Below are 22,575 nucleotides of genomic sequence, written 5' to 3' on the forward strand. Positions count from 1 at the left end.
GATTTGTAACATTTATGCTAAAGTCCTTAAACAGATTAAAGTTAAAAATGTGATCGTCTGACTGTGACGTCTCCTCAGAGTAACGTTTTTAATGCATTCGATGCCATCAGTCACTTTGCTTTATTTTTGTCACTTTAGTTTATACTCAATTCAAGTCACTTTAAAATGCGTTTGCAATTTCTCTAACATAAATCATATCCACAGTGCAATTGCTTCTTTTTTCATCTTTTCTTTTTTTGTATTTTTTATCTCCACACATTTACTTTGCTCTCTGTGTAAATAAGTATATTGTCTAATTTTTCTACCTGTAATGCTGCCGTAACCCTAAAATTTCCCCACAGTGGGACGAATAAAGGACTATCTTATCTTTTCTGCTTGTCTGAGTTTTTCCATAAATGTGGAAACAAAACTTTAAACTGATTTTCTTCAGCTTCAGTTATGATCCGTCTTTGTTTAAATCTGTAAAAACAGTCGATCAAATGAATCAGAATCAGTCTGGAAATGCAGGCGGTCAGAAGTTCCCATGACGATGGAAACAAAGAGAAACTCTTCAGTCGTTTTGGTGGATTACTCCTCAGATCTGGCAACGCTCTGATCTGAGCAAACATGGCCGTCCTAATGAGGATCAGCTGTGATCCTAATCCTCTCCAGTCAACAGGGTCTGTTTATACAGTCAAAGTCTCCATCACTCAGGAAGTACTGAAGCGACGATGCATTAAGTCTCGTTCGGATGAAGACTGCAGGAGTCCCGCCCACAGGTACCGACTCTCAGGTAAACTCCACTCTTCTGTTCTACTTCCTGTTTAGTCCATCATTTTCTCTTCCTGGTTTATCAGAACTTTTATTCTCGGGTCGAAGGTTTTCTTTAGACTTTGAACTTCAGATCCCCGACTGACCGTTTGGTTTCTGCTGTTTCTAAACTCTCAGTTTATTTCATCGTCATCATCACAGGTTGAAACAAACCCTTTAGAAACACATTTCAGTTATTTCTCTATCAGCAAAACTTGATTGAACTAAACTAGTAGAACTCACATTTGAAGGTTGGAGGAAAGTTTGAAGGATTTCAAGGATCCAGTTTGGTGAATAAAGTCTGAACGTCTGAAAACCTCTGAAACTCGGACTGACAGAAGGTCTTCTCAGATCTTTACATTTGACTGTTTTCCTGGTTTTTGTGAATAAATCTGTAAATTGGACCTTCTCAATGAAGCCCGTCCAGGAAGCTAATGGTGATGAGCTGTCATGGTCTCCACATAAACACCAGAACCGTCCAGTCCAACTTTCTCATTCTGGTCTGGACCTCTGCTCTGGAACCAGAAGTTCCTCCTCTGGAGGTTTTCATTTTCCTGCTCCGTTCCAGTCGTGGAGCTCCTGGTTCTGGCCGACCAGCCTGTGATAACCGGGTCAAACTGGAGAAGACGGACGTCTGTCTCAGATCTCCTTCAAGAAGCTGCACAGCTGAGGAAATGGTCCTGTTGGATCTTTCCTGGGTTCTCCAGAAGTTCCTCTAAAATTTTACCAGACCTCAGGACCTCGAGGTCTCTCCCACCAGTGGATCCAGTCCATTTACAGACCGGTTAGCTGGTCTGGTGGGATCCGTTGGAGGAGATCCAGACCAGGTTTCAGCAGACGGATCTGGTGAGAGATCCACCAGGACAAGGATCTCCAAAGTTAGTGTTCAGGTGATCCAAACATCTCAGGATGAAACCAAAGAGGAACATCTGGAACCACAGACCTAAATAATGAGACCCAGGACGTATTCGTCTGTAAGTTCTGAGAGACTGCCCCCTGGTGTTTGGGAGGAGAAACAGCAGCAGGCTCAGTTTGGTGAGTTCTGGACCGGAACAATCCTGAACTGAAGCTGCAGAAACCAGGATCTGCATCAGTTTTTGTCAGAATCCACAGGAAACGACCTGAGCGAGCGACGGGACGTGAAGCCCCTCCCCCCTGCATCTGAGTAACTTCCTCCTCCATGTTTGATGTCCACAGTCTCTGCGGTTCCGCTGCTGCTCCACGGTCCCACGCTCCCTGAATGCATCAGGGTGGTGATGCTGGCAGGTCGACCTCCTCGGGTCCATCTGAACCCCCACGTCCTGCTGGACCCCCCACCCCCCACACCCTGACAGCTAAAGAATTGACGGATGACCATTATTATGGAAGAAGGTTACTTTTAAACATGGCGTGCGGCGCTGAGGGGGAGACGGGGGCGCTGCGGCCGCTCCATCACTGTCAGGAAAACTAATGATAAGATATCATCAGACACGGGGCGGCCATGTTGAGATGGAGTGCCCCCCCCCCACCCAGCATTCATCTTGATTCTGCATCCGCTCGCACTTATTTCACTTCACAGCTGCAAAAATACATCAAACTCTGCGAGGCGGCGTGGATTTATACCGCCACGAGTAATTAAGATGAAAGGCTCTTTTTTTCTGGACAACTTCCTGTCCTCAAATGGGGGGGGGGGGGTGGGGTAAAGTCAGAAGATTTTACTTTAGCATGTAACATTTTCCTAGTTCTGTTTATTGATGATGCTTCGATGTGGTTTAATATCATTTCTACTCTGATTTATAATCACATCATTGATTTAAGATCAATAATAATGATCTGGTTTTCTTTGATTATCGTTAATAACTGACCAAAGATTTAAGAGGAATAGAACTGTTTTTGTTTACTCAAATGATTGAAATCTTTTTGATCATTTCAGATGAAAACTTTATTGACAGTCTGAATCATCTCCAGACTGTCGGCTTTTATTCCAGTCGTCACACTATAAACTGGTCCGTCAGCTGGGTGACAGGAAGTCACCATACCTTCCTCCTCCAGTAGGGGTCACCACTGTTCTCCCTCCATTCCCTCTCGATTTACCAGATGTGACCTCATCATGTACGCAGACGACACCATCATTTATACACATGACAAACCTCTCAGGAAGCAGCTCAGCTCTAGAGCAGCTCCAGCGTGGAGATGCAGGGAAACATCGATTCGGCAATATATCGTGATATTTCGTTTTTCTGATACTTGTTTTGATTCAAAATGTTGACAAGAAAGTATTGGTTTATTTATGAGCGTTCTTCAGCGTCTTCCTTCTGTTTCCCACCTAAACCCCTGGTTGGTAGTTGGCATCACTCTGAGTCTCTTTGAGCATCTCCACACCAGAACAGCTGAACTGTTTCTGGAAAGAATTTACTTTTCCCTTTATTCTTAAAGCTCCGTTTGAATGCTAGATTTAGTAATGTTGGACAGAAACAGCACTTTATTTTACAGTCATACTTTTAGAACCTCGTTAATGTGTAAATAAAATGAATCTTAACATTTTATTACAGTGAAGTTGTGCTAATATTCAGGTACAGTTTTCATTTATACTCTTAAAAACGTGAATAATTGTTCTGGAACAGTTTTAGAAATGTCACACATCGTGAGGCGCATATCGGGATACGACACAAAACAAACATATATTTGTATGTTGGAACTGTTTCACATGTTTTATCTTTTGTATAAATCTGTATTCTCTCTTTCTCAACATCGACCTGCAGATGGAAACATCACTTCTTCATGTTCATTTATCTGTTTCGTCTCTTCCTTAACAAATAAACTTCAGCGATGAAACCAGCCTGAAGACTTTCACACGAAGCTTTTGTGATGTGGATTATGAAGAAATAAACTTCATAAAACAACACAAACATTCACATGTTTGAAACAACAACAACAAAAAATAAAAACCCATTTTTCAAATGAAACTTTTCCCAATAAACACTCAGATCTCTGTGACCCGAGTCGTGGTTCCACCACAGCTTCAGTTTGTGAGGAGCGTCTGCCGGATCAGAACCGAGGACGAACCGGGACGGAGCTGCAGGATCCCGCTGGGACGCTGAGCGTCTTTCTCCTGAGGCTGTGGTGAAACGTCCGTCCCTCTGATGGACGGATTAGCGGCTCAGACTCTCGCTGACGACTCGTGTCGCTTAATTGGAAAACGGATCCGGATAAATCCAGGAAAAACAGGGTCTGCGTTGGGGGGGCAGAGAGCGGCTCGTGGCGTGTTTGAGGAGGGCTTTGGTCTTCATTAGCGCTGACGCGGCGCCGCTGCTTCACATCAAAGTTCAACCCAAAACAAAAGCTAATCCTCCCATAATTGAAATATTATTGACTCAGAGTTTCTGTCTGCAGCAACAAAGAGAAACACGAAGTTCTGCAGCAAATATTGAAGCAGGAGGAAGTGGAACTCTGGAAAAGAACCTAAGAAACCTCCTGACTGAATCATCTTCAACAGGAAGGAGCTGAAGTCTGATTTGGAGATGAAGACTCGCGGAGGACGACTCGGTGCTCGAGTCCTGACCCCAAACAGGAAGTGGTAAGAAGAACAACTCAGAGTGGGTCAGTTTGGACTCTGAAAATGCAGAAGAATTGACGATTAATGAGATAAAATCAGAATATTTTACATCTTGACGCCTTGTTCACACTGGACGTGGAAGTGGCGTGAGGCGGCGAGAGGCGGCGAGAGGCGGCGTGAGGCGGCGAGAGGCGGCGAGAGGCGCCGCGAGACAAAGGCTGCTGAACGGTGACGCTTAGACACAAAATCTTCTCAACCGTTAACAGGATCGACGAAATTCCAGCAGATTGTAAAAGGAGAAATATTTGCTTCAGAATAATGTTTTCTGAAAGCAAAAAAAAAAAAAAATCTCCATCTTCCTCCGCTTCATCCGGGACCGGGTCGCGGGGGCAGCAGTCTGAGCAAAGATGCCCAAACTTCCCTAAAAATCTTTTTAACACAAATATTAAATATTTTTATTTGCAAATTTTGAAGTTTAATTCTTAAAACTTTACATTTTGTTTGCAATTAAGAAAATTTTGATCTGAAAACTCTTTTTACAATGTGGCTGCACAGAAATCACTTCATAAAAAACTTGTTTGTGAGCGTGCACGTACATGCACATTTTTGTGTGATCAATCCGTCAAAGTGACTTTCTCCACCAATCAGAGCGCGGGTCCTGGGAGACCCGACTGTATTTTCATGCTGTGATGTTTGCAGAAGTTTCTGCTGCATTGATGGATGTTCTAAAAGTCTTTCTTTCATCAGTAGTTCCTGTTTTTAAATACTGATATTTTTAAAAACAATCATGAAGAAAAGTCGATGACTGTAACGTCTAGAAATGATATTTACCTTCAGTAAGTTCTTCAGTTTATTCTAAATGTCTTTTTAGATTATATCAGATATTATTTCAGATGCATCTCTCAGCACTTTATGATTTTTTCTTGGAAAAGAACTCTAGAAATAAAGAGATTCTATTACTAGATGTGTCTGGAAATGATGAGAAAGTCTGAAGTTTAGAGATGTTTGTGTTTGAAGGTCCGAGTCGGGAGTTTTCCTCTGAAGTCTGATCAGGTCTGTGGTTTCCTGATGCTGGAGACCGTCTGAACGCTTCATGAAATACCTCCACACTGACAGCAGGGGGCGCGTTTGAGTCTGCTGCTGGTCTGCAGGAGGACCAGAGTGAATGAACAGTTTGAAGCTGGTTCCTGAAGGAGACCGGCAGAACTTTCCGTGTGAAAACGTTCAGAATTTCCAGGTTGTCCTTCAGAAGTTCAGTGGTTTCTGGAGAAATGACGTTAATTCAAAGTGTTTCCACATGAGAGGATATATATAGATATATATGTATATACATACATATATATATATATATACATATATATAGATATATGTATGTATATAAATTGTATGTATGTCCTCCATCATCAGAAAATGTTTTATAAACATGTTAAAAAGACGGTTTTCTTTGGAGTGGGTCTTTGAGGTGTAATTTAGCCAATCACAGGTGAGGAATCGTACACGCCCTTCTTAGGAAGTGCCGAGTCTTCACATTTTCTATGGCGGGATCCTGTGGGCCGGGCTTTGGACGTGCCTCACATATGTGTTCATAAACATCAGTAGTTTCATGTGTCAAAACCTAAAAAGTTCAGGTGATTCTGTTGAAACTTGAAGAGAATCTTCAGCAGCTTCACAGGAAAACGAGTCCAAACTGAAATATTTCATGTAAAAATCTAAACCTGACCAGAGAGGTCGGGTGTTCATGATCCGGCTCAGGATCTGACCGATGATCCAGTCGGAGGCCTTTAAGACGAATGTTTGAGCTGCGGGACGGCGCCGGCTCTGTGTAAAGACCATCATTTCCGCCGTCCCGCCGCCGCTCCGTCTCTGTTATTGTGTAACAGAGGTGTGACTACAGCAGATCCATCCTCTCTAATGGCCAGGCGCAGCGCGGCGATGGAGGCCCGCCCAGCCAGAGCGGCGTGGAGCCGGCGGGGCCTTCAACAGGAGCCCCCCAAAATCCCAGCAGATCCTCAGACGGAATGGACATCGTCTGGAGAGCCGCGCCGTCAGCTGTTGAGCGTTTAGATCACGGCCCAAATCCCGACCTTAGAGAAGATGTTACTTCATTTTTCCTCCAGGAGACAGCGAGAGCTGCAGATCTGGAGGTTGATTCCTCTGAGACGGACGGAGCTAAGCTTTTGTTTTTCACAGGAACTCTTCAGATCAGCTGAGAGGATGTGGACCCGGATCAACAGAGACGCTGGTTAAGCGTCCGGCCAATCCTCCGAGGAACCAAACCAGAGACAGAAGAGGTCGTCACATCAGAGTCCCCAGATAGAAAGATAACCCCCAACAGTCAGGTGATTTAAAAAAATAAAAACTACTTCTGATGTATGAACGATTTAAAGAAATCCGTCAGTTAATCAAACATTGTTGAGCATAAATGATGAAAATCCAGATTTAGATTTAAACTCTCATTGATGACAAATTATTCCACAAACGAGGCGTCAAACCACCAACCTGAACACAAACCTCAACAACTCCTGCTGGATTCTGAAAAACAAGCTGGAGTCAGTCGCTGGAGTTGACTCCGCCCACTTAAAGCAGCATGTCTAAAAAATAACCAACAGAACTTCACAAAGGTAAAGCGAGTTTTGCTCAGCAGACCAATCCCCTAATAGACCCTTTTCACGTGACGTCACACATCGCCGGACGTGTGACGAGTCGCTCCCGAATAATGTGGTTTAGAACGGCAAAGCTGACAGCTGGACGCTTTTAAAGCCATTTTACATAAATAATAAAGGGTAACTAACCAAATGTAACTGGAATGTGTACAATATCTACCTGACTGTCTTGGCTCCTCCTCTTAGATCGTTCAGCAGCTGCTTCCCCAAATTCCATGGATGGTATCAAACCAGTCGTGGATTATTTCTCTCTGACAACTCAAAAACTCAAAAGAGCCCAAATTTGATTTAAAAATAAAATCTCTGCCCGACTTTTATCGTGTGGAAAATAAAGAGTAAAAAAAGAACAATCAACCAATTAATTCAGTTCTGGCTACAGTTGGATTTTTTTTCTTTAACGGGTCCATATCATGATTTCCTTTAGTCTTTCAGGGTAAACTTCATATATGTGATCATTTATTACCTTTGTAACAGTAAAAAACAAATTATTTATGAAATATCAGTTATTGTTGTGAACTTTATCATACACGGGATTAAAACAATTTGATCTCTGAGGCTTTCGCACATGAAGGGTGCCGCCCATGTCATGACATCCTAGTGCCGTCCTCGTCGGCGTGTCACACAAAAAGATTTTTTTATTTTAAGATATTGATGCAGGTTTACATACAGTGCTGCTCGAGAAACTAGCTGATCACCGCTAGCTTGAGCTGCTAGCTTTGTGGAGAAAGTGTTTGTGTTAGGCTGGGGGCGGAGCAGACTCTTCCTGGAGGGGCGGTTCTCACCTTGTGACATCAGCAGGTGTCGTGGGTATGGGAGGGGCTACTGCTGATAGCACAGGTTTTTAGAGGATTACGTGGACCACGGTCTCGGCTCCATCTGCTGCACCATGTTAAGGAGCTCAGCGATCAGCCGCCGCCAGCCGCAGATGAGGACAGCTATCTCTGTAGTCTCTGCGGACATGGACAGCAGTCTCCGCAGACGTGGGGCGCGGTCTACCTGGGCCGTGGTCTCCGCAGATGTGGACCGCGGTCTCTGCAGACGTGGACAGCGGTCTACCTGGGCCGCGGTCTCTGCAGACGTGGACAGTGGTCTACCTGGGCCGTGGTCTCCGTGGGCCGCCGTCTCCGTGGGCCGCGGTCTCCGTGGGCTGTGGTCTCTGCTCCGTCTTAAGGAGCTCAGCGACCAGCAGCCGCCAGCCGCGGAGATGAGCTAATTAAACGGATACTTTTTACAAGTCTTACTCAATAAATCTGAATAAATTAACAAGGCATTACTAAGGCTGCCACATTAAATTTGCATGGAGCATTTAATGAATCTGCCGGCGCGAGTGGAGAGGTCTGCCACTGTGAACCCGCCGCATTAGCATAACTACTTCCAGCATGTTTCTTAAATAATGCTCTCATTTGCACATCACTGAGTTGGCTAATTCGGGCTTCAGCGAGGGCGGCCTCGTAATTAAAGATTCCCCCTTTAATTTTTAATGAAGTTTGCGTTGCATCAATCGTGACAGTAATGAGGGGGACGCGGAAACAAAAAGGCTGCTAATAATTAAATTCACCAACCGGTGTGAGGGATAATAACTCTGGAGGAGGAATTACTGCACTAATTATTAATTAAATATTCAGAGGATCAGGCAGCCGCCCTGAAACCAAACAGCCTTATGAGGGGGGGTCCTGTACTGACGGCTCTCAGTTCTAATGACCCTGACACCAAAGGGGGGGGGCAGAATCAGGAAAATAAAAACACTTTTTATGGAAATGACAAACACATTTAGAGGCGGGAAAAATCAGAAATGAGGAGGAAAAAGATTTAATCAGGAAAGGATGAGGGGGGGCACTACCCCCCCCACCCCCCACCCCCCCATACAAATGATGTGATGAAGTTTGATTAATGAGTCAATTTAAAGGGTGAAACTAAATCGTTGTTCGGGATTCTTGTGAAATCCATTAAAGAATTTGAGGTACACCAGGAGCAGACTGAGGGCGGAGCATCGGATGTGCCCCTCCCCCCCAGCTCACCTGAACCACCCGCCTCAGCAACGTTTCACCTGGAAGGAGCAGAAGAACCGTAACGGTTGTGGCTCCAGAGTCCTGGTTTCAGATGATTTGGAAATCCAGGGAGTCTGAAACCTCAGAATCCCTGATTGGCTGAAGTCCGGCGTGACGTCAGTGAGGTCACCTGCTGGTCCTCTGGGCTTGACTAAGGCTGCCACGATTGGTCGACTAATCGACTATTAAAATACTCGATTAGTTGTTACTGTATGTTATATGGAGTCAGAGTAAAGTTATGATAGCATTCTGCTAGCTTTATGGACTATTTAGGCATTTAATATGGTGTTTTTGGACTAATTTGGAGTTTTGCTAATATTTCAGCTACACGCTAGCTATTTTGGCTAACTTAGGCTTTTTCAGTTTTTATATTAATTTGGCATTCAGCTGATATTTTAGCTGGCTATCAGCTTCTGCGTTTTCAGCTATTAGCTTCAGTGTTTGTATGTATCAGTTTCAGCATCTTCAGCTGTCAGCACTGACGTCTGGTTTCAACATTTGTAGATTGTGAACGGCGTTAGCGTGACATGCTAGCTAAAGTTGCGTTCCCCTGTTACTCTCACACTTTTTACTGGAACATTGTGAAAATGTATAACATGAGTCACAACGGAAATGAAACAATACGGTATGATTACATTCAGAATGTGGGCGTGGCTAACAAAAACCTTGGTTGCCAAGGAAATAAAAAAATGTACTTTTGCAGATTCTTCTAAAAATGACAAGATCTGTTCGCCACCCCCAGGGGGGTAAAATGTCAAATGGTTGCTATGGAGATAAAACCATCAGAAAAGACGCCATTTTGAAAACAGTGAATTTAACACATTCAGTTCTGATCGGGCTGGCGGAGGAAGAGGCGGAACGTGGGCGAGGGCGGGTAGCGGGCCATACAGCGCCACTTTAATCCACACAGTGCAGATGATCATTTCCAACCAAATGATGTTTGTCCTTCGGTTGTTGTTGTTGTTTTTAGTCTGTGATGACTTGTGGTTGTGTTGTGTTTGTGTCTTCCTTGTGTTCTTCACTAACGTTCGTTTTAACGTCGTCGAGGGACGTTTTAGTGAGTGAAGCTGCAGCAGAGGTTTGCAGGACGGAGTTCCATCACAGAGGAAACTGAGCGATGTCACCATTAACTGGAGACTCACTGAGCTCCTGCTAGTCCGAGGAGGAGGAGGAGCGACAGACAGCAGGGCCGTCTTCATCGCTCGCGGACTTAATGGAGCTGCAGAAGTGCAGCATCAGGACGACCTGCCGCTGAAGAAGCAGCGTTCATGTTCGGCCCACTAGGAGCTGATGGCGCTCCATAAATCCCAGTCGGAGGAGCTTTAATGGAGGTAGTCCAAAGCAAACGGTCGCCAAGTCAGGCGGTGTCCTACAGGAAGATCAGCGGCGAGAAGTTCGGTTATGATCCAAGCTGGAGGTGGAACGGCTTTTCTTTAGCATTCCTGCTAAAAAGTTAAACCTGTTCAGAGAAAAAACAACCAAAATGGTTCAGAGGGACTCAAGAGAGATGTCAGGAATGAGAGCAAAGATGAATTTGTGTCCGTCGTCTTTGTGCTGTTAGGATGACCTCAGTCCATAGATGTATGAACACTAGAATCTAGGTGGAGAACGGGTTTGAGGAGAACCGTCCAGAACACAGAGAGAGACGACCATCAATTTAACGACAGGACTGTGATTGGCTGAGAGGAAAGGACGGCAGATATATGAGGTCAAATCAGGATCAGCTCAAAGTGAACGAAAAAAATGAAAATTTGAAAAATAGAATTCTAACTGGAGATTTCTTTGTGAAAAATGAAAAACAAGTCATTGCAAATCTTAAAAAAATCTTTAAAAAAACCCTGAAAACTTAAAATAAAACTTGAAAATTTGAACAATATGTTGTAAATTTGAAAAAAGAAAATTAAAACTTGAATTTAAAAAATCTAAAAGTAAAATTATTAACAGAAAAATAATCAGTAGCAGATCTGTTTTGAATTCTTTTCTGAATCTTTACTTTCATTTCTCTGTTTTCAGTTTCAATTCTGATCTTTGAGTTTTCACTGCTGAGTTGATCCTAATTTCCCATGTGGGCGGGGCTTTGAGCTGATTGGCTACCGGGACGTGTTTCCCATGGCGTAACAGAGAGGACTCCTCACTGCTCATTTTCTCAGAAACACTTGAATATTTTCACACTTTTCTCTCATTTTTATCTCTCACTGTCCAAACTTTCATAGAAAAATAAGTTTATGATTAGGATGAAAACAAGGATCTAATCATGAAGATTTAAGTAACGCTGCAGCGCTCCGAGACCGCCAAAGCTGATAGCGAGGGGAAACTCGGAGGAGTGAGACTTCTGTTTGATCGGAGCGCAGAGACGCAGGCGGAGACATGAACAGACGACGCTCTGCAGCAGAAAACAAGTCACATCAACGTTAAATTAGCCAATGAGGTCAAAGCTCCGCCCACAAGTAAAATTAGGATCAGCTCAGCAGCGAAAAACTCAAAAATCTGAATTGAAACTGAAAACAAAGAGGGAGAAACAAAAAGGAAAGTTGAAAGTACAAATAAGCATTAGTTATTTTAAATTGGTAACTGTTTCAGTTTTTTTAAATTCAAGTTTGAAATGAACTTTTTAAAATTTTCAATCTGGTTTTTCTCTCACTTGAAGCTGATCCTGATTTGACCCCATATATTTAGTTTTTGGTGCACAGAGCGTCACAGACCGGTTGAGGACGCAGACGCAGACGCAGACGCAGGAGGATCTGTCAGAATGTGGTTTTATTCTTTCTATTCTTGAATTTGTTCTTTTGCCGAGTCGTAACTCAAACGAGGCGGGGAAGCTCGCGGCACTCGAGAGAACACGAAACCATCTGGGAACAAGTGGGAGGAAAGGGGCAGCTTATGTAGAAACATGACGATCAAACACAGGCGTGTTCATTAAGGAGGAGGAACAGGTGGAAAGAGGAAGGAAACCAACACCTGTGACGTGAGGGAAGGGAGACAGGGAACTAAATCAGCCCCAAACCCCAAAGAGAAGATGGTGGAGCGGCGGGAAACCCCGAAACAGGAAGTGTTCCTGTTTGTTCAGAGCAAAACACATCCGGAGCGTTTGATGTTAGCATTGGGAGATCAGCCAATAGCAAACTGTGCTTAAAAAAATGACTTCTCATGAAAAAAGTTAACATTTTTATAAAATGAAGAGAAAGAAACGCGCTTGTTGTTTGAAGAACACAAGATTTTCTCGTCTCATCTCTGGACGTTTATCTTTCGACTAAATGAAGAACTTTGATCTTTTATGGATTTTGTTGTAAAGACAATGAACTAAAATTATGTATTTATGAGACACTACTGTAGGTTCGTGTTTTTTAACCTTTTTGGAGCCAAACTACATGTTTTACTTGATAAAATCCTGCTGGACACCAACATGTAAAAAGGAAACTATGGATGTTCAGTCCGTCTCACAGCCGTAATTTTTTTATTTTATTTCATTTTTATTCATTAAAAAACATACAATATAAACTTGAGTTGTAAGCTCAAGCATGATAGAAAAGGAAAAATTGAGGCACAAATATGAAGTTTCAGCTGCTTTTCCTAAAAGTTGTTACAGTTTTAATAATAATCTGAAAACTAAATCAGCTGAAACGTTTCCCAGATACTTGTTTTCTCTTCGTTTATTAAAATGTAATTTCATGCAGCCGCACAAAAACAACAATTTATTCCTTCTAAACGGTAAATAATTTGATGTAAGACTAAGTTTGAAACAAATATAAAATCACGGCGAGCTGATTAAGTTTAGACAAAAAAGACCAACATTAGATTCATTTTTATACGTTTAATTACAATGACACAAAAACATGAAGACACTGAAGTTTTATTTGTTTTCCTTTAGTCTTAATCAAAAATACAACTTTAAAAAAAGTTTGATTTCTTTTAGGTGATTAAAGAGTTTCAGGTTTGTTTCACCGTAATGCTGTCTCTTTGATTTTACTACTTATTTAATCTTAACTTCCAGTTTTTCTAAAGCGACTGAAGTCCAGACCTGATTAGAAAGCAGCGGTTCCTTTTCTGAAGACGACTCAGAACAAACTCTGGAATCTCTGACTGGAATTCTTTTGACCTCCAGCACAAACCTGGAATGAAACTCAACGGTTTTCCTGATTTCCTGTGAACTGTTGGAACAAATGTTTGTGTTTGTTGTGCTTCATGACAGTTAGCAGCAAGGCATCATGGAAGATGGAGTGAAAGCAGGTGATCTGATGCCGGGCAGATCCTGCGGGAGGCTATGGGTGCTCAGATGATCCGTATGGATCACTAGCCTAGATTACCCCTCCCCCACTCCTCGTGCATCATTTGTCCGTTCACACTGAACGATATTCATGGATCAAATTCGCGTCCTCCATCTTTGCTTTAGCAGCATCAAAGTCGACGCTCGTCCAAAAGTGTGTTTGGACACCTGACGCTCCCGCCGCATGTGGGAGGAGCTAATGCCAAGAGGTTTCCTGTTCTCCTTTTGAGAAACACAGAAGATGTTAGGAGATCAAAACTAAAATGAGCAAAGAAAACTTTATTGTCTCATTTTTCTGAAGGATTTAAACCTGCGAGGTCTCAGATGATCGTTCGAGGAACCACTTTTTGGTTAAAAAAATAAAGCGTGAAGCTTCAAAAGATGAAGTCAGACTCCTCCTGACGTCTTCAAATCCTGGTCAATCGTCTGACGTGACGTAGAAGCAGCTGCTGCTGGAGCCGGTCGAGGCAGCGCGGTGGAGTAATGATGTCAGCGGGGCTTTTAACGAGTGCCGGCGCTAATCGCTTCAGTAATTAGCGGCTCTCCTGAAGGCCGCTCGTTAACTAATCAGCCTCCACTTTGCTTAATCAGCGGTTTAATTGAAGTAATCGTCTCCCGAGTTCAGAGAGCCAATCAGCCGTGAGAGTTTTAAGTCGTGCTGCCGGGAGTGGAACCGGTGACTCGGTGAACCTCAGTGTAACACCTGGACCAGGTGAGAGTCGAAGGTTTGTGTTTCCACTGAAGAAAAGATGCAGAAATAGTTTAGGTTCAGAGTGGAAACGTCGTGTGTGAAACAATATGGAAAAAAATGTCACACATGTAAATGTTAAATATAATATTTAAAGAAATGTTTAAAAGCTTTTAGTTTGTTGTTTCTGTATTGTTATTTAAACACGTAAAAGTCGTATTTTTCTTCTCAGGAAATAAACATGAATTTAAAATAGATTTCTGCACAAATATTGAAACTGAATTCAACTTTTCGGCCGACATAATCCAAACTAATAACAAAAATCTAAATTTTACATGTTAACAAATATTAACTAACAACATTGTGAAGAATTCTGGGTAAAAAACCACAAAATTAATATAACAGTCAATGAATCAGCAAAAAGCAAATTTTATGGTTTGTGCATTTAATTAATTCAAAGAATTGGAAATTATGTTGGTTAGTTTTTATTTCCTGTATATTTTATTTCTTTTTATTGTGCTGTTGCTACAACTTTATTTCAGGATCAATGAAGTTGGTCTGAATCTAAACATGTTTTTAATTAAACTGAATTAAAACGTTTAATTTATCAGTAAAAAAACAAATAAATTTGTTTTTTTTAAGCAGACTAAATATGAAAGTAATTTTTTTGGAGGGACTTTACTGGTTGATGTTTTAATGAAAGTCCTCAGGGGAAAACATGCGCGTGTGTGTGTTCTTGTTTATGGGACATTGTGGGGGCGGCTCAGGTTTCCACACCTGTAATATGAGGACAGCCGCCTTCATCGGCCTTAAAGGAACGGTCTGTCAGATCAGTTCTGTTTAAGGCCGACGGTGAGAGTCCTGGCTCCGGTTCAGAGCACATTTATCTGCATTAAATTAGTGTGTGTGTGTGTGTGTGTGTGTGTGTTCTGGTTTTTGTCATGTCACGAGGACGCCCCAAAGCAAAGCCGCCATCAGAACCGGGTCTGCAGTTTCTCTGAGGACCAGAGACCGTTACGGCTTTGCCCAAGCATCATTTCTACAGTTTCTGGTTCTGGTCGGACTGTGAGTGCGGGAACAACATGAAGCGAGAGTGACATCCTGGTAAAGACGGCGGTGTGAGCGGGGGAGGGGGCTGATCCGCCTGAGAGCTGCTGAAGTGTCGACGGTGATGATGAGGAGCGTGCTGAAGAGCGGCTGACGCTACGGTCATGATGCATTTCAGAGCCTCATCTGTGCACGTGTCTGTGCACGTCTGAGGATCCTCATCAGGAGGAGATGCGACCTCCACCTGCACCTCCTCCTCCACCTGCACCTCCTCCACCTGCACCTCCTCCACCTGCACCTCCTCCTCCACCTGCACCTCCTCCTGCAGCTGCACCTCCACCTTCAGCTCCTCCTCCTCCTCCACCTTCTCCTCCACCTCCACCTGCAGCTCCAGCCGTCTGAGGGAGAAACCACCCTCACTGCACAAAAGATTCAGATTCTCCTTCATAAGAAAAAACACATTCATGTTGTTACGCAGAAATGTAACAAAACTTAAAACATTACAGACAGAAATTGTTTTAATTTATATATTTTTTTCTTTGGAATAATCTTCCAACATTTAAGCAAACGTTCTTTAAAAATATTTTCCAAAGTTTCGTCTCAGACTCTAAAGGCTGCAGATAAAATGTCACGTTAAACATCAAAACAAAGTTTTATGAGGCGAGTCAGAAGGAACAAAACACCAGAAATTATCTCTTTTTATTGGCTCATAAAGGGAATAATAAAGTTAAGCTACACTGTAAAAGATGAACGTTGGATCAATTGACTAAAGCTCCATTATTTCTTACATTTAAAAATATTTGTTTTTATCAAGTTAAAGTTGAACAAACCATTAACTCAAAATTTGATAGGATGAAAACTAATCATGTTAAATTTAAAAATGACAAAACTTTTCTTAATTGATCAAATGTTTCACTTAATCAGTGCAAAGATAATTTATGTATTTTTTAAAACAAATTAAACAGAAAAAATATTTTCATTTCAGTTTTAGAAAATATTAAATGCATATTTTATGAACTAAAGGAATTTGTTTGATAAATGTCATTCTAAAAAATCACAGATCTTACTTGCTGTAAATAAAAACACCAGAAAATATCATTAAAAAAACATTATAATAATGGAAATAATATTAGATTAAAATTAACATACATTTGTTTGATCTGTGTTTCTTTTTCTGAAAGAATCAAACATTTAAGTTTCATTAAATTAAAGAAACATTTCTAACAGAGAGTCAGAAATCCTGACGGCGGAGCGGAGCTCCCGTTAACGCGGGAATCCTCTGCGTTCGGCGTCCGGGCCAAAGGTCAGGCGCGTGAGGGTCGCTGCCCCCTCTTCCCTGGGGGGCCGTCAGCTCCACGTTAATCCTGAGCGTGTTCATCACAAAGGAACACGAGCGGGAACACGAGAGACACAAATCACAGACGGACGGACGACTCAATCCAGACGCCAGAAACAGAATCAGAAACTGAACATTTGTGACAGAAAGATATTTACATCTTCTGTCAAAAGAAAAACATTGGATCAATTAACTAGAAAATTATATTTAAAAATATTTGTTTTTATCGAGTTACAATTTAAATTGAGTAAACCATCAATTCAAATTTTAATTTGATGAAAACTAATCATTATAAATGTAACAATGTTTTCTTGATTGATCCAATGTTTAACTTTTTTAACGGAATAACACTTATAAAAAATAACCAAAACAAGCTTTATAACTCGTTAAAACTTCATCAATAAATTAAGTTTGAAAACGGACTTTTTTATAATTAAGGCTATATTCATTAAAAGGTTTGTCTTTAACAAAAACAGCTGAAACAATATTTTAAAATCATATATTTGTGTTTAATTAATAAATTAATCGAATCATTGATAGTCGTTTAAAAGTAAATATAAAATCTAAACAATTACAAGAAAACAAATTCAATAATAAAGTAGAACAAAAATAAAAGATATTAGAGGATTTACACCAAAAATAAAACTGTTTCTATTTGGAAAACCTTCTGAACGTCATAGATCTGCAGCAACTTTAACAAATACAAATGACGTCACGTTTATTGAGACTTCGAAAATAAAAATGAAAATTTGTTTTTTATAATTAAGAAACAAATAAATCATATTTCCTCATTTCGACAGAACATCCAAAGTAAAGTGACGTCAGTGTTTCTATTTGATCTCAGGATGAAGTCTGGAAAAGAAAATGTAAAAATAAAAGAGAAACTTATCTTCCCGCTCTTCACTCACCTCTGCGCAAAGCGATGAAAATCCCGCACACACGCACGCGCTGCAGCTCCCTCGCCTCCGCTGCGCTCGCGGTCTGCCTCTGCCTCTCCGTGCGTCCGTGTAAATCCGCGTGAAGCCCCCGCGCGCCCCTCCCTCCCTCCTCCTCGCGCTCGGGATCATGTGACGGCGGCGGAGGAGCGCCCCATTAATGGAGCTCCTCGCGCGTGTCTGCGCGCCGCGGAGCAGACGTGAGGAGGACTCGGAGGAGCAGCAGCAGCGGCCGCCGCCGCGCTCACCTCCGCGGAGTTTCACTTCCAGCCGCGCGCCTCAAACATGCGTGCCAAGCAGCGGGCCGGCCCCCCGCCGTGCGTAAAGACGCAGTGAGGAGTTGGAAGAGTTTGGCCAAAGTTTGCGCGCAGCCTCCAGAATGCCGCGCCCCGGCAGGAACACGTACAGCGACCAGAAACCGCCGTACTCCTACATCTCGCTGACGGCCATGGCCATCCAGAGCTGCCCGGAGAAGATGCTGCCGCTCAGCGACATCTACAAGTTCATCATGGAGCGCTTCCCGTACTACCGCGAGAACACGCAGCGCTGGCAGAACTCTCTGCGCCACAACCTCTCCTTCAACGACTGCTTCATCAAGATCCCGCGCCGGCCGGACCAGCCCGGCAAGGGCAGCTTCTGGGCCCTGCACCCGAACTGCGGGGACATGTTCGAGAACGGCAGCTTCCTGCGCCGCCGGAAGCGCTTCAAGGTGGGCGGCGCGCCGGGTGCGGACCCGCTGGCCGCCAGCAAGCCGCAGGACGCCGCGCACTACCTGCAGCAGCAGCAGCAGCAGCAGGCCAAGCTGCGGCTGAGCGCGCTGCACGCCGCCGCCGCCGCGCACCTGCCCGCCATGCCGCCCGGATACAACCTGAGCGCGCCCGCGCCCAGCTTCAAGCACCCGTTCGCCATCGAGAACATCATCGCGCGCGAGTACAAGATGCCCGGCGGGCTGCCGGCGTTTCCCGCGCCCGGATACCCGCTGCACAACCAGCTGGCGCCCGCCTGGCCGCACGTGTACGGCGCGGGCGTGATGGACACCTGCGACTACCCGGCGGCCTACGGCGTCCCGTTCAAGGCCCTGTGCCACGGCGCGCAGACCATGCCCGCCGTGCCCGTGCCCATCAAACCCACGCCCGCGCCTGTGCCCGCGCTGCCCGCGCTCCCCGCGCACATCCCGGCCTTCCTGGCCAACTCCCCGCAGTCCCTGAGCCCCACGTCTCCGCAGACCGCCGCGGGTCACGGCAGCCCCGCCGCGCCCGCGGACGCGCCTCCGTCCGCGGGGCTGCAGGCCGCCGTCACCGTCCACTGACGGGTTCCGGTCCGGACCGGATTCATCCCTTCACACGTCGGACTGGAGACGTTCTGCGGACCGGAACTCTGACTCCCCCCCACTCGCACGCACGCGCGCACCAGCGACTGCGGCCTCGCGCGTTTTGTTGTACAGTTGATGTGAAGAATCCGAGCAGAAGAAATCTTATTTATGTCTGAAGGCCGCGAGGCTCCGAGGATGTGCGGGATCTGCGGGGTTTGCGGGGCTGCATGCTCCTGTCTGTGTTTCTTCTGGGGAGGGGGCAGCAGGCCTGGTGGGACGTTGTTTCTCCTGCTTCATGTTTGCAAATGGATCATTAAAGAAACGTTGGTGGAGAAGCAGGTCTGACCTTTGACCTTTTGATTCAGTTTCACTTTGGAAACGTTCAAGGTTTTTTTTGCCTCCAAATCCGTAAAGACAATTCAGTTTAAATATTTATTCAAAAATTAGGTTTAAATGTAAAAATAAAAACATTTATCTGAGTAAAAATGTCTTCAAACATTTTTGATATTTAAATTTAAATGATCGGTCTTTTAAAAAACTGAACATCTTTTATTTCAGATTAAAGTTAATTTTTTTTAAGTCAAAATTGTTAAACTGCAGATAAATTCTGTTCAAACATACATTTCAGATTTTTTTCTGGTTCTCATTTCCAGATTTTTCCTGAAATCTTGCAGCGTTTTTTCATTTCTCCTCTGAAGCCTGAATTGTTTTTAAACAGTTTTATGCACATAAAAACACATTTTTGTTTGAAAATCATCTCGATTCTTTTTTTTCTCATTAGCTGAAAACGAAATGAAACTCCGTGTCGACTGGACGACGAGACCTGAAGTAAAAATCTGTTTTTTCTGCTCTTTAATGATTGAACTCAGTAAACAGGTAAATATTAATAAATCCTAATAAAAATAGGAGAAAACTTCATTTTAATCTGAAAAACCGAATCTTTTTGATCAGATAAACATCTTTTTAATTTAATCTGTTTTCTATGAACCAAAAAAAACATTTTTTAAGAAAAAAACTGGTTACATTTGAATTTGATTAGTAATTTGAGTCTTTATATGTTTCAATTAAAACAATTGTGTTTGTCTCAAATGGAAATGAAATATTGAGTAAGATTCCAGAATCATCTGATTGAAGCTTCTGAAAGTATCAAACATTTGAGACTTTTTCCTCTCAAAGACATTAAACTCATCCTGAAGGTAAACTCCGGCGTGGAATCATCCGGTCAGAAACTTCCCGCCTGTCGCCTTCAGGCTCAGCAGCTCCGTGTTTTTTCCGTGTTTTAACGGGTTTCAGTTTCACCACAAACTTTGAGGAACGACGAACAAACAAAATCACCTGAAATGTTCTTAAAGGAAGGAAAAAACCTCCAAACGTTCATGAAGATCTCAGGTGAGGCCGAGCCGACCAGGATGTTGAACGTTTTCCACGCTGAAGCGAGCGCGCGTGACCTCCAAGCTCCGCCGCAGACGGACTGAAGACGCTTCGCTTCACCTGCATCAGTTTACAGCAGAAACACCTGAATGCTTCACTGAACCAGAAGGAAACCTCGGAGCAGAAGACCTCCATCCTGTCGGAGCTTCAGAAGACCTCCATCCTGTCGGAGCTTCAGGAGTTCCTCCATCCTGAGGTGGAGCGAGGTCGTCGTCATGGAAACGACTGATGAGAAGCCCTCAAGTCCCTGAAATCTGTTTGACCGTTGAATCCGTTTCTATTCATGATTTAAACTTTATTAAACTTTAAAATAAAAATGTGTGACTTCATTTTAGTAAGGAGCTGCTGTGGTACAGCGGTCGACCTCCGACCGGAGGATTGTAAGTTCACCTTTTGAGTAAGACACTAACCCCTCAGTGATGCTGGAGGTTACAGGTTCACCCTTTGATACCTCAGGAGTTTTAGCTCCGCCTTCATCTGCTGAGCGTTGTGAACATTAACCACGACTCTCGGTGGTTCTTTGGTTCTTGGATCTGTGTCGCTTCTCTTCAGATTTTCAGTTGGATCGAGTGGATCCACAGGTGTAGCTGCAGGTGAACCAGAGGCTCCACCTGGACTCCTGGGCAGTTTGGGCGGAGCCTCTGCTGAATCCGCGGCGGGCGGCGTCCAGGCGGCCGTGAGGGATCAGCCGGCGGACACTTCCCTGCTGCCGGACACAATGCAGCGCCATCAGTGGGCGGGTCTTTGAGAGCGTTGCTGAGAGACGGCGGCTGTGGCGGGAAGAATGTCACCCCCACCCCCCCAGTGACCACACAGAATGACGTTTAAACTGGAAACATTTACTGCTGCTGCTGCACGGAAAACTTTAGGAACCGCAACCAGAAAACTTCCTTTACAAGAGGAAATGGATCTCCAAACACTTCAAAATAAAAGGGTTTTTAAATACAGGACTTTATGTTTATTTAACTATATAAATACAATTATAGGGTCTTAATAATTTACAGGTGTAACATCATCCAGTCATTAACGTCCTCCAGCTATTACATTTCAGACTTTATATACTTTAGATTTTTTATATTTTTAATTTTATTTCTAATCCTTTTGCATTTTCTTTTTAAACATCTCAGATTCATTGTTCATTGATATTAAAGAGAATTCTGATTTTGCTCAGTTGGAAAAACATTTGTAAAAAATTTTAAAAACTGCTTTGGTATCATCTTAAATTGAAATTATTTTACAGAAACAAAACGTTTATCAATCACTGAATATTTCTGATAATAATAATCTTTGTTTATGTAGCACCTTCAAGATAGAAATCAAAGTGTTTCACAGTAAAACACAGAACAAAACAATGATAGAAAACTCATCTTTGGTCTCGACTGAAACATTTTTAATGTTTAGTAAAAATCAGGAATCTAAAGAATAAATGATCATTTTATTATGAAAATGGTTTCCTGTCATTTTCATTCAATTGAATTAATTCTGTTGATCATTTATAAGCTGCAAATATTTGTATTTTATTACATGTATTTGATCTGAATTGAGTCACGTTTCAAACGAAACACATTTTTTTATTTAGTCTGTATTTTGTCGTCATAGAAACAGGACTGTCGGCCTGTTGGGCCTGTTCTCGTCTGTGTCGTGGATGGAAGACGGACGGCTGTCATCAAGAAGATATTTTCAACATTTCTCAGACCTCTGATGAGACGGAGGTCGACCAGAATCAATCAGAGTCATCAGCTGTCTGTGGGAGGGGCGGAGTCACTGTTGCAGCATCAGCTGGTTCTTCAAAATAAAACATGCGCCACACAGGAAATAATGTGTGATCCTTCAGAGACTTCAGAAGAAGATCTCGGCTTTACAGATGATCGTTGAGAAGCTACAGGAAGTTTGTTTAAATAAGAACATTCTCTGAATTTGATCATTTTTATGGACTGAAGAAACATCAGGCCTTCAGTGTTAGCGAACGTCTTCAGCCGTTGATTCCAGTGAAGCAGAGAGCGTCGGTCCTGCTCTGATATGCATCACGGCACAATAATGAAGTGTTTATGCTGACTCAGCTGATTCACGCTGACGTTTGTATTTTGCTTGAACTTCAGTCTGTCGTCTTTGGATGTGTTGATCTACCACCAGTTTCCCTTGGGATCAATAAAGGTTATTGTCTGGTCTAAAGGGGTCAAAGAGTTGATCAGAGCGTTCGTTGTTTGGGATCTCTGGCGTGAAAGGGTTAAACACTTTAACTCGTGACATCACAAACAGAAATCCAGATTGTTTTGTTTTCTGTCTGAAAACACAAACTTTTCTGGTTTTTAGACGAATATCTGGGTTAAAATGTCGTTTATGGTGTTTTAACCTCCGGTCTGAGGAAGACTGCAGTCCAGACACGTCAGAATAAAAGACTTCTTTATTCTGACGTAATAATAATATAAAAGAATATATTTACATTATTAAAGAAACTCAACGTTTTCCTACTTTTGTTGGTGGACCTGAGATTTCCACGTGTGAGGAAGAATTCAGCTGCTGCTTT

At 43.1% G+C, this 22,575-nt stretch overlaps 1 protein-coding gene and 1 long non-coding RNA gene across 3 annotated transcripts; both read left to right on the forward strand.

Annotated features, from left to right (window-relative positions):
* Positions 1–22,220, forward strand: LOC118598626. Of its 2 annotated transcripts, none has more exons than XR_004947681.1 (4): positions 1–772; positions 4,162–4,345; positions 6,515–6,663; positions 21,648–22,220. It is a non-coding gene; the product is annotated as an uncharacterized LOC118598626 (long non-coding RNA). The 2 variants fall into 2 exon arrangements; XR_004947680.1 differs by having other exon boundaries at positions 5–772; positions 4,265–4,345.
* Positions 17,268–18,952, forward strand: LOC112160304 (forkhead box protein B1). The gene has a single exon (XM_024294730.2). It carries the CDS (start codon positions 17,685–17,687, stop codon positions 18,612–18,614), a length of 930 nt encoding a protein of 309 aa, XP_024150498.1. The 5' UTR covers positions 17,268–17,684; the 3' UTR covers positions 18,615–18,952.
* Positions 22,221–22,575: the final 355 nt, after the last annotated feature.

This window comes from Oryzias melastigma, linkage group LG3 (genome assembly GCF_002922805.2).
Source record: "Oryzias melastigma strain HK-1 linkage group LG3, ASM292280v2, whole genome shotgun sequence".
In the NCBI taxonomy this organism is placed as follows: Eukaryota; Metazoa; Chordata; class Actinopteri; order Beloniformes; family Adrianichthyidae; genus Oryzias; species Oryzias melastigma.

Bases quoted from the DNA above. Each gene is read 5' to 3' on its own strand.
- LOC112160304 (XM_024294730.2), top strand. From the start codon at position 17,685: ATGCCGCGCCCCGGCAGGAACACGTACAGCGACCAGAAACCGCCGTAC.